Source organism: Ictalurus furcatus, chromosome 18 (assembly GCF_023375685.1).
Source record: "Ictalurus furcatus strain D&B chromosome 18, Billie_1.0, whole genome shotgun sequence".
Lineage (NCBI taxonomy): Eukaryota > Metazoa > Chordata > Actinopteri > Siluriformes > Ictaluridae > Ictalurus > Ictalurus furcatus.
This window is the reverse complement of record NC_071272.1, coordinates 15,748,129-15,765,258: the sequence shown is the minus strand read 5'-3', so window position 1 is coordinate 15,765,258 and position 17,130 is coordinate 15,748,129. Positions and strand designations below refer to the sequence as shown.

The following is a 17,130-nucleotide window of genomic DNA, read 5'->3' as shown; positions in this document are numbered from 1 at the left end:
TACAAGAAACAAATGAGCTTACTGGATATTAATTTACAATAAAACTTTTGACTTCAGAAAGAATTAATGGCTTATTAATGGCTCATTGGTCATTATTGGGATTTATTGTATTTATACAAATGTTTTTATTTGACATCAAATATGAGACAAAGCTATGGCATTCTGCTGCTTGTGCGTTTGCTGTGCTAAAGCTTTTAGCCTTTAGGCTAAGACATTGTTTCTCTTTGGAAGATGGCCAAGTGAAAATCTCTGATTTTTGGCATCTGAATGTAATATTTACAATCAGGTCTGTAAATATTTGTGCATTGACAAATGTATTTTTATTTTAGCTGTCTACCACCAAAATTAAATATTGTATATGAGTTCTGCAGACTTTCAGCTTTTCCGAAAGTCTTTTCCGCTGTTTTTTCAAAACAAAAAAGTCCGGAAAAGTCTTTTCAGGACTTTTCCGCTGAGGGTATTTACATCCAAATCAGCGGAACCATGTAGGAACAACAACAATTTTTTATATGTGAACTAAAAGCAGGTGTGGTGGATCATAAAAAAACCTAAAAATTACTCATGTACTGCAGTGCAAGACAATTAATTGCTTTCTAGGTCATTAGTAGTATTTTACAATCAATGCAAAATTTTACTTGGAGCCAGTGCAGTGTAGATAAGATAGGAGTGATGTGTTCAAATCTTGTGGTTCTAATAAGGACACTGGCTGCTACATTCTGAAATAATTGGAGCTTGTTCATGCAGCTACTGGAACATCCAGATAGCAAGCTTTTACACTAGTCCAAACTACAGATAACAGTCTTTAAGTGCATCTTTAAGTGACATTGCATATATCTGTTATCTTAACAATTTTTCTTATATGAAACATAAGGATATCTTAGTAATATTATTTACATGAGCTTCAAATGAAAGACTAGAGACAATAATCACACCAAGGTCTTTTAATGCTGCACAAGATGTAACTGAAAGGCCATCTAGAGTTACTACATAATCAGAAAGATACTTTTAGCTGCCTGTAGTCTTGTCTTGTCTTGTCTTGTCTTGTCATAATTAAGTGGGAGGAAGTTCATTAGTATCCAGTGTTTAATGTCTTGTAGGTGGTGTGACCGGTGTTGGCTTAGTGAGTAGAGGCTCTATGGAGACCTGTCTCAGTGGGCTTCATGGGCCAGGCATAGTGATGTGGGCCACTGGGGCATCGTGAGGTTCCGGGGCACTCCTGTGGGGGCATGGGAAGAGAGCTGTCAGCATGGCACAGGAGGGGAGTTTGGTTGACATTGCTGTTGTTACTGTCATTGGTCCCTGCAACAAAGACAGAGAAAGTAGTCAACAACAGGAGGGAGACAGAGATTGCTCACTCTGCTGCAGCCACTGTACCCTTTTATCTCTCTCATATTCTCAGTGATGATGAGGAGCTGCCGTAGTCCTTAATGGCCACCAGCCATGTTCTATTCCTCTGCCCAGTCTCTCTGTCATGTTCTAGTTCACTCTCCAAAACAGTGGTGCTGAAATGGTGCTGTCCAATTAGTACCCCTTTAGCAGTCATGTGAGAAGTGTGTAGTGAATGGTACAAGCGGACTGGAGGCCCACCATCACAGTACTCTCCACTCAGATCCAAGCTTACTGTCTGCGGTATTTGTGCCCAGAGTCTGTACCTTCATGAGAGTCCATCTGCGTTGCCATGGTGGGCTCCCGCTCGGTGTTGGACCTGGAATGAGAAGTTCTGTAAAAAGAGAAACCACTGGGTTATGTGAGTGTTTGTGTCCTTTGCTTTGGCCATCCACTGTATTGGGTTCCTTAACAGCCAATTTTATGGCCAGGACTTCTCATTACATGTCGGCATACCGCCGTTCTGCGGGGGTCAGTTTCCTACTCACATACAACACCAGGTGCTCTTCTCTGTTGAAGGTTTGAGAGAGCATTGCACCTAGCCCTGATTTGTCGGTGTGTACAGTGAAGGGCCAATCAAAGTCTGGGTTTCTCAACACCGGTGAACTGGTGAGCACCTGCTTGAGAGTCTGGAACACCTGCTCTGCTGCCTTGGTCCAGTGTACCTGGTCTGGTTGGCCATTCTTTGTTAGGTCTGTGAAGGGGGGAGGCTAGAAAGGACAATTTAGGGACAAACCGGCAATAATACCCTGCCAACCCTAAGAAGGCATGTACAACAGGTTGTGGGTGGGTTTTGAGTACTCTTTGACCACTTCAATCTTCTTCCCCTGAGGTTTTAGTAGGCCTTGGCCGATGCAGTACCCCAGGTACTGTGCCTTGGTCTGGATTTGCGGTCAGCCTGGCCTTGTAGAGCTCACTCAGGACTTCCCTGAGGTGCTGCAGGTGGTCAGCCAATGTGTTTGACTGTATCACAATGTCACCCCAGCAGGTGGCTACATGCAGCCAGTTTGGGGGAATAGGCCAACATCCATGAGCCTCTGGAAGGTCGCATTCCATGAAGCCTGAAGAGGAGAACCTGGTACTGCCAGTGGCCACCAGAGGTGCTGAATGCATTCTTGGGCTTGGTTTCTGGGGCTAGGGCTACCTGCCAGTACCCTTTAGTCAGATCCAGGGTGGATATGAAGTGGGCTCTCTTCAGGAACTCTACCAGGTTGTCTGATTCCATTTCCAGTATTGCATGGTGCATTGCCTGTGGGGTGGTCACCGGAAGAAAAAACGACTTGAGCCCGAAGACTCGAGACATGAACTAATCATTTCTGTTTCCTGTACAGAACCTATGGGGATGTTCAGCGCATGCGTGGTCAAAACTGAACGAATCACTCTCTGAGACAACTCGTTGTTCGAAAGTCATATTAAAGATTCAAAATGAACAAATTGTTCATGAACAACACATCACTATTTAAAACACAGCGAGTGCAATATTGTTCTTTTTTTAATCAACGTTGTTTCATTTCCCAACTACCTACTTATTTATTTATTCACTTACAATATATAGTATTGTTCCTGTTAAATTTATAATTGTATGTGTGTAAAACAGAACCACATTAGGAGATTCACACTAATTGCAGTTGTACTGCAAGGTCTAATGACATTAAATCCAGACATCCATCCATTTTCTATACCGCTTATCCTACAGAATAGTGGGGAACATCCCAGGGAGCATTGGCCACAAGGCGGGGTACACCCTGGACGGGGTGCCAATCCATCGCAGGACACAGTAACATACACATTCACACACCCATTTAATGACAATAAAGGCATTTTAAAAAAGTATTCAGCTGGTGGTGTTGTCCAGCCATTGTTCTGTTAGTCATAATTTTCTGCATGAGGTAAGTAGAAAAATGACCCCAAACCTACTCATCCAGTGGAGCAAACAAAGCACAACATCTCCGTTCACATGGAAACACACATTTAAGGTTCCACAAGGTTACTAAATGTCTGATGCATAATCCCACAAGAATGTAGCTTTATATTTGGTCAGTGAATACCTCAAGTAATCAAGTGGACAAAATGAAAGTAGTAGAGTAAATGTTTTATTTGATCTCTGAATTATCCTACAAATTGCTAATAAAAAGAAACACTATTATATAAAAGGAGATTTTTTATGGTGCAGATTGATGATATTGTGAATAGAAACAATGAAACATGAAAAATCCATTTTGTCTATAAGCAATTGATTGGTTCAATTTTTACAATTAGATCTATATATATATTGTTATATTTTGCCTTCCATTTTTTATTTAGGTATTACTAATTCATTTTCATATGTATGTTACAACTGTTATTCAAATGTGAATAAATATTTGTGGAATTTGTATTACTTAGTAGGGATGCATAATTACTGCAGTTTCCAGTCTGAGGTGTGTCTTCACCTCTCTCTAGGGTCACTATATTGCCCGTTATAAAGTTGTGTTCATAACTGTGGTACTCTTCAGGCCTGAGCTCACATCTTACTGATCTCCACTCTCCAGCACTAGACATACATTTATTCGTGCACCTAATTTGTAATTTGTTATAAAATGTTTATTCTGTTTGCTCTTTGAGAAAGTCATGATAATTTGTAGTGGCTGATCTTGTTCTGTTAGTAATATCAAAGCATTTGTTCTGTAAATATCATAGCATGCTCATGGTTTGTACAAGATTATGGCAGTGACTAATGATAGCACCGCTGAGGTTTTGTTGATGTATCAACAATTGTTTCAGGTTGCAATGACTGAGGGGCCAATATCAAGAGTTAGTTTTACATTAATAATGTCACTGTTCTTTACTTATTTAAATTGCACCATGGTCTACACTCTTTGGAGGAAGTCGATTTTTAAAGAAAGCTCACGTTACATTCTGTTTACCCACATGCTTCTTAATGACTCAATACATCTCCTTGTTACTTGTTTATTGTATGTTTTCGGTCTGGCATTCTTCAAGATAGTCAAGGCTACTTGTAGTTTTATAGTGTTTGTTTCGGCTATTACTTTCAATAACACACCTTTAAACCTGGCTGTGATGTCACTAGAGCGTTATGTGGCCATATGCTTTCCTCTAAGACATGCTGAAATAGCCACTCAGAAAAGAACTTATATTGCTATTGGAGTCATTTGGTTTATTGCTTCCATAAACTTAATAATTGACTTGCTTTATGGAGTGGTGATGGATTCTAACCTTTTTACCTCACAAATAATGTGCACAAGAGAAAGACTCTTCATAAAGCAATGGCAAGTAGATGTTTTTCAGGTATTTAACATATTCTACTTTGCATCAGTGACTGTGATAATCTTTTTCACTTATATCAGCATTGTAATCACAGCCAGGTCCATTTCCTCCAATAAAGACTCTGCTACAAAGGCCCACAAGACTGTGCTGCTGCACCTCGTTCAGCTGGCCCTTTGTCTCACCTCTTTTCTCTTCGGTTTCTTCGAGCGAGCTGCAGCAATGGCCACCACCAGCAGCAGCCTTTTCATGGACCTGCGTTATCTAAACTTTTTTTTTGTGTTGATCTTGCCTCGCTGCCTAAGCCCACTCATCTATGGACTGAGAGATGATGCTGTACGGCCTTTATTCATGTACTACTTTTGCTTTGCAATGGGCAAATGCAAGTCTACAGTCAATGTACACTGAATTAAAGCTATTTGTTCAGATGCTTATGCATTCCATTTAAATGTATGTTATGTATTTTAATAATATTTAATTTTGTACAGATGCTTATGCATTCCATTTAAATGTCATATTTACTGTTATGGAAACCTAGGCAGAGAAAACACTGTTGGATATTTATACTGTACATAAAATGTTCCAATCTCCTGGCCCCAGTTGTTCAGAAATAATCTGATCGGATATCAGCTATCGCATTGGATCAAATCTTGACAATGGCTTGTTCAGAAGGAAAAAAAAGGATTCTGAAATCACATTAGATTGTGTAATCCAATCTTGCTTTTGATATGGATCACACTTTCAGTATGTGTTGTTCAAAATTTTTTTAGTAGTATTAGAATACCTGTGGTCCAAAAAATCAGTATTATCCTGATCCCAGTGGAAGGGTGGATTCAGGGATTATTTCAAGAACAAAATGTAATAAAACTTTAAAACTGGTCAAATAATACATTTGTATCATATAGTATATACATTTATTTATATTTTACACTTGATTTGTTTAATCGTTACAGAGATAAAGTAGATAAAGTATACATTAAGCTACAAACCTCTTAGAGTTCCAGTAAAATTAGCCTAAAACGCCTATCCAAGGCATACCCAAACTAAAATTAAAGCTGTTCTTTAATGTTCAAATGTACCATTTGGAGTACATGCATGGTTTTGGTCTATTTTGAAAGGGAACACTCTGAAGTGTTTCCTCAATATTTTTCCCACCTGATTTATTTATTTCTTTATTTATTTGCATACAGATGCCTGCAGATAACTACAACTGGGAGCTATTAGCTGGAAAACACAATTGGACCACAGCATGAAGCCTTTCCTAGTCCAGGTTCAAATTTGATAATAACACCCAAAATACTCGAAATTGCAACCATTTTGGTCGCATATGTTCCTGAAATTTAATCTGTGCGACCTCAAAATATATTTGGGAGCATTTGTGAGTGGGAAAATAATTGTTGTGGTGCCTAAAGTTACAGATAATGTAACTCAAGTTGGTGATGGCGATCATGTGGTAAATGTGGATCCACCAGCGGAAAAGAAGGCTTAAAGCCTATTTAACGCTGCACGCTGCAGCGGAGCAGAAGCAGTGTAGACTTGCATGTTTCCGACGTGCATGTTAACAGATGTGGGCTTTTCCACCGGATGCTGCAGCAGTGTGGAGCAGGAGCAGCGCATGAACAGCAGCGAAGCAGGAGTTTCGGCATCGAGTCTATTTTTTGCTGCGCTGCTCGTGCTGAATTAAAGGGCCAGTACATGGTTAAAAGACTTAAATGAAGATGAGTTGACATAAAACAAATATATATATTGCACAGAAAAAGCATACATTTGTAGAGTAGAATGTTTTACATTTAGTAAGTATGAATGAGAATAGTTTTATTTTTGGCTTGGAGGTACAAATTCAAAAAGGAAGGGATGCTTGTATTGTTTTCTGTATCTTCAAATAAAAACATTTAAATTGACCCCATGCATTCTGCCTGTTGTTCTTTATGTAGCTAGTAGCCTACATTGTAATATATAGTGCCATTTAAAGCACTGGTAATCCAGATTTGGTAATCTTGAAAAGTTTGTATCTGGATCAGGGTGATCCAATCTAATGTTGCTTTGAAAAACCAACACAAAAGTAAGATGGTTTACCTGATCCTGGATAGCAAAACATGGGATTACCAGATCCGGATCATTTTGATCCAGATTAAACTTTTTGAACAACTGGGCCCTGGTGTTCAACATTGGGTGCAAGTGATTAGAACCTGCTTAGGGGGTGCATATGGAACCTGCCAGGTAGGGTAAAAAATAAATTTTACGTTTAGTTGTCCTTCTTGTCTTTATACTTTTTGTTAGATTTTTTTAAACGGAATTTAACAAAAAAGGAAGCCCAAAGTCATGAATTATAAGCAGACTTGGCAACTATGGTTTTCTTCAAAATCTGACTAAGCTAATGTAATTATGTTGTTAGCAAAGGATTTCTAGGGCATGACCTCACTTTGATGGTCGGCTTCAATACTATCTTCACAGCCATTGGAAGTCAGATTTTGCAACCGCCTCCTGGGGAAGGCTGCTTTGTCGGCGATGCAACTGACGTTTTCTGTCTATTTCAGTGTATAACATACTAGGGATGTCACGATACCAAAAATTTAGTAGTCGGTACCGATAGCATCAAAAGTACACAATACTCGATACCAAAGTCGATACCACGGTGTGGTATAAAAATAATGAAGTTAAAAACTCTCCTGGAGGACATCCTCCTCTGGCTGATAGTGGCAAAGAGAGAGAGAGAGTGAGAGAGAGAGAGAGAGAGAGAGAGAGAGCGAGAGAGAGATTTTAGTTATCAAACACTGTCTGACAGTGAGTGGAGGCGCACTCCTAAACGCACACACATGCACACACACACACACACACACACACACACACACACCTTATACTCTGAATACAAGCATTAGTTTAAATTCACTGATATGGTGGCAGGCCAAAAAGATTTATTAAAGCCATTAACATTTGAATCATTATTAGTGACATTAGGCTACATTTAGCTGACAGGACACGGGCTGAATGGCGATGCATGGTGGCCCATTAGGAGGTAGTTTATAACATTGCAATGTGGTAGCGTTGTTAACAAATAACTGGCTATCGCAAACATTACATGGAGCATAACGTTAGCTGGTTTCACAGCCACAAACAGACATAATATAAGACCGTTTTTCAGGTGCTTCGCCAAATTCCAGGTGTTTCCTCGCTTTGTTGAAATGAACGATAGCATCGGTTACACACCGGCTTCACAACATCAATTATACGTTTGTTGTCATTCGTCTCGAATGCGAAGTATTTACATATTCCATACCACATTTCCTCTCAACGAGTCGTGGTGGAGCTAAACTTCTGTAGTTTTTCCCGTGTGCTTGTAGTTGTTGTTCTTCTTAACCACTTGTGGACCGACTAAAACACTTGCGCGTATTTGCTGCCCCCATCAGATCCGGAAGAATTGTAACCTCGGTACCTCCATTAGCACCGGTACCAACGTTACTCCAGAAAAACAAGTACCGTCAAGTATTAAGAATGTTGGTACCGACTTGGTACCGATGTATCGGTTCTCGTGACATCCCTACATACAACGCTCAACACCTTTCAAGGCAAGTTCAGGTTCCAAGATTGTCCCACTACTAAGCACACTACAAATCGCTACACACTCATCCCAGTCAGCACCGGGATCAGGCTTGGCCAACGGGTAATAAAGTGGCGGTTACCTTTCATACACTTGCCTTCACGCAAGCAAGCATTCACCAGGTCATGCAGGGGTCCAGCTATCTTTGAGAAGCCCTTGATAAACTTCCTATAGTAACTACAAAACCCTAAAAACGACCTCAACTCTTTGACGGTTTCAGGAGTCTTCCACTCACTGACAGTAGCGACCTTGATTGGATCAGGTGCAATCCCTTCTGCTGACACCTGATGACCAAGAAATCTTACTGCCTCCTGGAGAAAATGACATTTCCCCAGCTTGACCTTCAAACCGGTCTCAGCCAACCGTTTCAGCACCATCTCTAATCTTTCCAAGTGTTCCTCAAACGTCTGTGAAAACACCAGAATATCGTCCAAGTACACTATCAACACTTGAAAGATCAAATCACTCATGATGGCCTGCGTGAGCCGCTGAAAAGTCGATGGCCGGTTACATACCCCAGATGGCATCCTCCGATACTCAAATAAACCAAAAGGCGTAGTAAAAGCTGTCTTGGCTCTATCTCTCTCACTGACCACAATCTGATGGTACCCGGATGCCAAATCAACAGTTGAAAAGAACTTAGCTTCCCTGAGGGCATAAAAACTCTCGTCAATTCTGGGTAAAGGAAATGTATCACGCCTCGTTTTGGCATTGAGCTTCCTGTAATCCACACATAACCTTAGTGTGCCATCAGCTTTGCACACTAGCACCATTGGAGAGGCATAAGCACTGACATGCTCCTGAATAACATGCTTCTTCAACAACCTAGCAATGTGCTCTCTAACCTCCTGTTACTCGTTAGGGGGAATTCTCCTATATGGCTGGTTCACCGGTATGTCATTATTCAGATGTATCTCATGTCGAACCTTGTCGGTATAACCCAAATCCTCGTCCTCCGAAGCAAACACGCTTGAATACTTATTCAGCACTGCTTTCAACTGGACCTGCTGTTCAGGTGTGCCTCCCATACTGTCAAAAAGCGCCTTGACCGGAGACTCACAACCGTGATTTGCACCTATGGTCACCTGCTCCGTATCTGCAGAAATCCTCTGAAATCTCACCTCCCAGGATGCATCTGCATTGGAGCTGTCTACCTCGGACAACACTCCCAGGTGGGCCCTAGGCTGAAGCCAAAGGTCTTCCTGTGACAGGTTAAGCACCCTTACCGGGAACACAGCTAACTCAGATGTGACTAATGTAGGCACTACAACCAAACCTTCTGGCAAAGGTGCATTCGCTGATTCTAATAACCATATAGAACCATTCCTCTTTCCTATGTCCACACTCTTAACCATAACTGTAGCTGCAGACCAAGCAGGTACATGCTCGGCAGTCTTACCTGCGACTCGAGCGAAGGAAAGCCATTTGACTAATTCGACTGACTGTTCCTGCTGGAAAGCTGTCCTCCAGTTTGAATCAAGTCAACCATTTAAAGTGGTATCAAATTCAGCATATACTATCTGTCGGCATGTACTAATAATGTTCATGCCGATGAGCACTGATGCAGGTGACGGATTTGGAGTTCCTTTAACAATTAAGAACCCACAGTCAGGTAAAGCCATCCCCAGAACCTCCACATCCAATTCCAGGTAACTCAAGTAGGGAATATCTGAACTGTTGGCTGCAGTGATCTTTAACCTACCAGATGTAGACAACACATCACTTTCATCCCCAAATAGATGCTCTCGGAAGAAACCCTCAGTAATAGTACTGACCTGACTACCAGTGTCTAGTAAGCATGACACGGGCACACCTTTGATCTTCAGATCCACCATCGGGCATGTTCCAATGGCCCGTTCAAGGAACCTGTCTCGACTGGTTCCTTCTGGTGGTAATCCAGAAAGGACCCCTTGGGCTGCCTGGCTCAGAGCAGCTGAGGAACTTTGTTTTTCTTGCTCTTCTGTAGTTTTGGCAGCACTCTTGGGTTGCACGCCTCACCTCACGGTGCAACGTCTAGCTATATGCCCAACCCCATTGCACCTGAAACAGATAGGTCCTCCCTCCTCCGTAAACCTTGGAGGGGCATTAGACAAAGGTGCACAACCCTGAGGAACTGATAGTGATCGTTGCAAAGTCAACTCCTTAACTGCTTTAGTGAGCTCTGAGATATTCTGTTCCTGCTCACTTATTCGCTTGTCCTGTCCAGAAATCACCTGCAAAAAATATCATCTAACAGAGTAGATGTTTTGTTCTCAGCCACAACAAAGGAACACCCAGTTTCACCAAGCACTTCTGAATGTACTGGTCTGCTACTCACAGCCCTTGCAGGCCTGGTCTCCTCCATGGACCAAAGAATGGCCTCATTACGAATCTCTACCAGGATAAGGTTGGGCTTTTCTCTGATGATCTTGCGCAGTTCCCGCCTTAACACAGTGTCCCTCAGCCCCCTCAACGGGAGCCTGCACACCCCAACAGGTATTTCTTCTTAGTCTGACCTTGGTGTAAAACTCATTAAGTCCTCTCAGTCCTTTCAGTACCTCGGGCACACCTGCACGCTGCCCTGGGATGCAGATGTGAAATCCTGGGAGCTAAACCTTTGGCTGTAGGAACTATTCCATGCAGAAGCAGGCTGTGCAGTAGCTGTCGCTCAGGTAAACTGGAAACTCCCTGATAGTCCCATGCTGATCACAGCCTCCACAACCTCTGTGACCTCTGCTCCTACAAATCTTCACCATTGCCATATTGTCTTGCTTAGCTATGCTATTTGTTGCACATTGGTCAAATTGAATAAACAACCCCACTCCTGGTACCAAAAATGTGTGACTATGGATTTAGATTGACCACCAGGAACACATTTAAAGGGTTCTTTAGATTTACATTTATTCAGTAATTGAACTTATAAGTGATTTGACTATAGTGTTGCTAACAAGTTTGACATCTGACAATACAGCAGTGGGAAAAATTATGAGCTCCTGAACCGCACAATACCTTCAATCCCCAGGAGTTGAAACTCCCAACATTTTCGATGAACACACTGGATGGTGTGAAATCTATGAGCGAAAACCCAAGAGCGAGCTTCTCTCTCGCATTTCTCACAGAGCAATGCAAAGTGTGTGTGTGTGTGTGTGTGTGTGTGTGTGTGTGTGTGTGTGTGTGTGTGTGTGTGCGCACGTGCCTAGCCTCTTCACTTGTACCCAACATCGCTACTTACTGACATTTCCAGGATAACTTAGGCACTAACAGCTTTTCTTGCCTTTATACTTAGCTGGAAATGTTCATCTGAACATGAAATAGATTTCATTACAATGCAAGAAAAGAAACAAAATAAGCAGACCATTTACCACTTGGTTACATATGCATTACCACAGTATATCCTTCTATAAGTCACTGTTGACAGTTTGTGATATTAAATATAGTCATGTGAAAAAAAATAAGCACACCCCATGGAATTTTTCCTTTTTTTTTATTTTTTATGTATTTGGACAAGCAAACATTTGATCCTCTTTGAAACAGTGCCTATTAATAAAGTTGATATACTTGAACAAAACCAAAGGACAATGAGCTTTTTCAATCATTTATTCAACAGAAATATCAATAGATATGGAATTCTTAATGTGGAAAAAGTAAGTACACCCCTGGCCTCAGAAGCTAGTATTGTCCCCTTTAGCAGAAATGACTTCTTGTAGGCATGTTGCTGAATTGTCCACCAGGCTTGCTGGTATTTTTGACCACTCTTCCATGCAATATTCTTTCAGTTGCAAGATGTTTGAGGGTTTTCTTGCATGTACTGCCCATTTAAAATTCCCCGACATCATTTCAATGGGATTCAAATCAGGCTTTGACTAGGCCATTCTAAAACCCTCCATTTCTTCTTTTAGAGTCGTTCCTTGGTGGATTTGCTAGTGTGCTTAGGATCATTATCCTGCTGAATGGTCCACTTTCGGTTCAACTTTTGGACAGATGGCCTCACATTATCTTCAATCACTCTTTGATATGATGCAGAATATATAGTTGAATCAGTGAATGCAAACTGTCCAGTCCCTGAGAGAGTGAAGTAACTCCAAACCATAACACATTTCTTCTCCTGATAATCTGTGTTGTGGAAATTAGACAACACTCGCAGACATGGCCTCTGAAGGAAAAAAAAAAGGTTTATTACAGAAAGATGGTTAATACAGGATAGAATAAAGCAGGACAGAATAATGAGAGCGCTCCCAAGCATTTGTGCTGAACCACTACTATATATATGAAACGCAGAGCATGACATACTTCTGTAGTACCCCAGGTACTATGCCTTGGTCTGGATTTGCGGTCAGCCTGGCCTTGTGGAGCTCACTCAGGACTTCCCTGAGGTGCTGCAGGTGGTCAGCCAATGTGTTTGATTGTATCACAATGTCACCCCAGCAGGTGGCTACATGCAGCCAGTTTGGGGGAATAGGCCAACATCCATGAGCCTCTGGAAGGTCGCATTCCATGAAGTCTGAAGAGAGAACCTGGTACTGCCAGAGGCTGCCAGAGGTGCTGAATGCATTCTTGGGCTTGGTTTCTGGGGCTAGGGCTACCTGCCAGTACCCTTTAGTCAGATCCAGGGTGGTGATGAAGTGGGCTCTCCTCAGGAACTCTACCAGGTTGTCTGATCCCATTTCCGGTATTGCATGGTGCATTGCCAGTGGGGTGGTCACCGGAAGAACAAACGACTTGAGCCCGAGGACTCGAGACCTGAACTAATCATTTCTGTTTCCTGTACAGAACCTATGGGGATGTTCAGTGCATGCGTGGTAAAAATTGAACGAATCACTCTCTGAGACAACTTGTTGTTCCCAAGTCATATTAAAATTTCAAAATGAACGAATTGTTCATGAACGACACATCACTATTTAAAACACAACTAGTGCAATATTGTTCTTTTTTTAAATCAACGTTGTTTTATTTCCCAACTACCTACTTATTTATTTATTCACTTACAATATATAGTATTGTTCCTGTTAAATTTATAATTGTATGTGTGTCTGTACTTTTATGTGTGTCAAACAGAACCACACTGAGAGATTCGCACTAATTGCAGTTGTACTGAAAGGTCTAATGACATTAAAAACAGCCATCCATCCATTTTCTATACCGCTTATCCTACAGGGTCGTGGGGAACATCCCAGGGAGCATCGGCCACAAGGTGGGGTACACCCTGGACGGGGTGCCAATCCATCGCAGGACACAATAACATACACATTCACACACCCATTTAATGACAATAAAGGCATTTTAAAAAAGTATTCAACTGGTGGTGTTGTCCAGCCATTGTTCTGTTAGTCATAAATTTCTGCATGAGGTAAGTAGAAAAATGACCCCAAACATACTCATCCAATGGAGCAAACAAAGCACAACATCTCCGTTCACATGGAAACACACATTTAAGGTTCCACAAGTTTACCAAATGTCTGATGCATAATCCCACAAGAATGTAGCTTTATATTTGATCAGTGAATACCTCAAGTAATCAAGTAGACAAAATGAAAGTAGTAGAGTAAATGTTTTATTTGATCTCTGAATTATCCTACAAATTGCTAATAAAAAGAAACACTATTATATGAAAGGAGATTTTTTATGGTACAGATTTATGATATTGTGAATAGAAACAATAAAACATGAAAAATCCATTTTGTCTATAAGCAATTGATTGGTTCAATTTTTACAATTAGATCTATTAGACAATTAGATCTATATATATATATATATATATATATATATATATATATATATATATATATATATATATATATATTTTTATTTTTTTTTATTTTAGGTATTACTAATTCATTTTCATATGTATGTTAGAACTGTTATTCAAATGTGAATAAATATTTGTGGAATTTGTATTACTTAGCAGGGATGCATAATTACTGCAGTTTCCAGTCTGAGGCGTGTCTTCACCTCTCTCTAGGGTCGCTATATTGCCCGTTATAAAGTTGTGTTCATAACTGTGGTACTCTTCAGGCCTGAGCTCACATCTTACTGAGCCCCTTAGATCTCCACTCTCCAGCACTAGACATACATTTATTCGTGCACCTAATTTGTAATTTGTTATAAAATGTTTATTCTGTTTGTTCTTTGAGAGAGTCATGATAATTTGTAGTGGCTGATCTTGTTCTGTTAGTAATATCAAAGCATTTGTTCTGTAAATATCATAGCATGCTCATGGTTTGTACAAGATTATGGCAGTGACTAATGATAGCACCACTGAGGTTTTGTTGACGTATCAACAATTGTTTCAGGTTGCAATAACTGAGGGGCCGATATCAAAAGTTAGTTTTACATTAATAATGTCACTGTTCTTTACTTATTTAAATTGCACCATGGTCTACACTCTTTGGAGGAAGCCAATTTTTAAAGAAAGCTCACGTTACATTCTGTTTACCCACATGCTTCTTAATGACTCAATACATCTCCTTGTTACTTGTTTATTGTATGTTTTCGGTCTGGCATTCTTCAAGATAGTCAAGGCTACTTGTAGTTTTATAGTGTTTGTTTCGGCTATTACTTTCAATAACACACCTTTAAACCTGGCTGTGATGTCACTAGAGCGTTATGTGGCCATATGCTTTCCTCTAAGACATGCTGAAATAGCCACTCAGAAAAGAACTTATATTGCTATTGGAGTCATTTGGTTTATTGCTTCCATAAACTTAATAATTGACTTGCTTTATGGAGTGGTGATGGATTCTAACTTTTTTACCTCACAAGTAATGTGCACAAGAGAAAGACTCTTCATAAAGCAATGGCAAGTAGATGTTTTTCAGGTATTTAACATATTCTACTTTGCGTCAGTGACTGTGATCATCTTTTTCACTTATATCAGCATAGTAATCACAGCCAGGTCCATTTCCTCCAATAAAGACTCTGCTACAAAGGCCCACAAGACTGTGCTGCTGCACCTCGTTCAGCTGGTCCTGTGTCTCACCTCTTTTCTCTATGGTTTCTTAGAGCGAGCTGCAGCAATGGCCACCACCAGCAGCAGCCTCTTCATGGACCTGCGTTATCTAAGCTTTTTTTTTGTGTTGATCTTGTCTCGCTGCCTAAGCCCACTCATCTATGGACTGAGAGATGATGCTGTACGGCCCTTATTCACCTACTACTTTTGCTTTGCAATGGGCAAATGCAAGTCTGCAGTCAATGTACACTGAATTAAAGCTATTTGTTCAGATTTATTATTTGTTTGCTAATTTTGTTCAGATGCTTATTCATTCCATTTAAATGTATGTTATGTATCTTAATAATATTTAATTTTGTACAGATGCTTATGCATTCCATTTAAATGTCATATTTACTGTTATGGAAACCTAGGCAGAGAAAACACTGTTGGATAGTTATACTGTACATAAAATGTTCCAATCTCCTGGGTCCAGTTGTTCAGAAATAATCTGATCGGATTTCAGCTATCGCCTTGGATCAAATCTTGACAATGGCTTGTTCAAAAGGGGAAAAAAAAGGATTCTGAAATCACATTAGATTGTGTAATGCAATCTCGCTTTTGATCTGGATCACACCTTCAGTATGTGTTAAAATTTTTTAAGTAGGATTGGAATACTTGTGGTCCAAAAAAATCAGTATTATCCTGATCCCAGTGGAAGGGTGGATTCAGGGATGATTTCAAGAACAAAATGTAAAAAAAACTTTGAAACTGGTCAAATAATACAACATTTGTATCATATAGTATATACATTTATTTATATTTTACACTTGATTTGTTTACCCGTTACAGTGATAAAGTAGATAAAGTATACATTAAGCTACAAACCTCTTAGAGTTCCAGTAAAATTAGCCTAAAACGCCTATCCAAGGCATACCCAAACTAAAATTAAAGCTGTTCTTGAACCATTTGGAGTACATGCATGGTTTTGGTCTATTTTGAAAGGGGACACACTGAAGTGTTTTCCCAATATTTTTCCCACCTGATTTATTTATTTCTTTATATATTTGCATACAGATGCCTGCAGATGACTACAACTGGGAGCTATTAGCTGGAAAACACAATTGCACCACAGAATGAAGCCTTTCCTAGTCCAGGTTCAAATTTGATGACAACACCCAAGGCTCGAAATTGCAACCATTTTGGTCGCATATGTTCCTGAAATTTAATCTGTGCGACCTCAAAATATAGTTGGGAGCATTTGTGTGCGTGAAAATAATTGTTGTGGCACCTAAAGTTACAGATAATGTAACTCGAGTTGGTGATGGCGATCATGTGGTGAATGTGGATCCACCATTGGAAAAGAAGGCTTAAAGCCTATTTCACACTGCACGCTGCAACGGAGCAGAAGCAGTGTGTATTTTTCTGACGTGCATGTTAACGGATGAGGGCTTTTCCACTGGACAGTGTGGCGCAGGAGCAGCGCGTGAGCAGAAGTGAAGCAGGAGTTTCAGCATCGAGTCTATTTTTTGCTGCGCTGCTCGCTCTGAATTAAAGGGCCAGTACATGGTTAAAAGACTTAAATGAAGATGAGTTGACACAAAAACATTATATATATATATATATATATATATATATATATACACACACACACACACAATATCTCACAAAAGTGAGTACACCCCTTACATTTTTGTAAATATTTGATTATATCTATTCATGTAACAACACTGAACAAATGACACTTTGCTACAATGTAAAGTAGTGAGTGTACAGCTTGTGTAACAGTGTAAATTTGCTGTCCCCTCAAAATAACTCAGCACACAGCCATTAATGTCTAAACCGCTGGCAACAAAAGTGAGTACACCCCTAAGTGTAAATGTACAAATTGGGCTCAAAGTGTCAACATTTTGTGTGACCACCATTATTTTTCAACACTGCCTTAACCCACTTGGGCATGGAGTTCACCAGAGCTTCA

General features: G+C 40.3%; 2 protein-coding genes across 2 annotated transcripts; both read left to right on the top strand.

Moving 5' to 3' along the window:
* Positions 1-3,759: 3,759 nt before the first annotated feature.
* Positions 3,760-5,165, top strand: LOC128622461 (odorant receptor 131-2-like). Its single transcript, XM_053648989.1, has one exon. The coding sequence runs from the start codon at positions 4,090-4,092 to the stop codon at positions 5,056-5,058; it is 969 nt and encodes a 322-aa protein (XP_053504964.1). The 5' UTR covers positions 3,760-4,089; the 3' UTR covers positions 5,059-5,165.
* Positions 5,166-14,135: 8,970 nt separating this feature from the next.
* On the top strand, positions 14,136-15,426 carry LOC128622460 (odorant receptor 131-2-like). The gene has a single exon (XM_053648988.1). It carries the CDS (start codon positions 14,458-14,460, stop codon positions 15,424-15,426), a length of 969 nt encoding a protein of 322 aa, XP_053504963.1. The 5' UTR covers positions 14,136-14,457.
* The last annotated feature ends 1,704 nt before the right edge of the window (positions 15,427-17,130 follow it).

Bases quoted from the DNA above. Each gene is read 5' to 3' on its own strand.
- LOC128622461 (XM_053648989.1), top strand. From the start codon at position 4,090: ATGGCAGTGACTAATGATAGCACCGCTGAGGTTTTGTTGATGTATCAA.
- LOC128622460 (XM_053648988.1), top strand. From the start codon at position 14,458: ATGGCAGTGACTAATGATAGCACCACTGAGGTTTTGTTGACGTATCAA.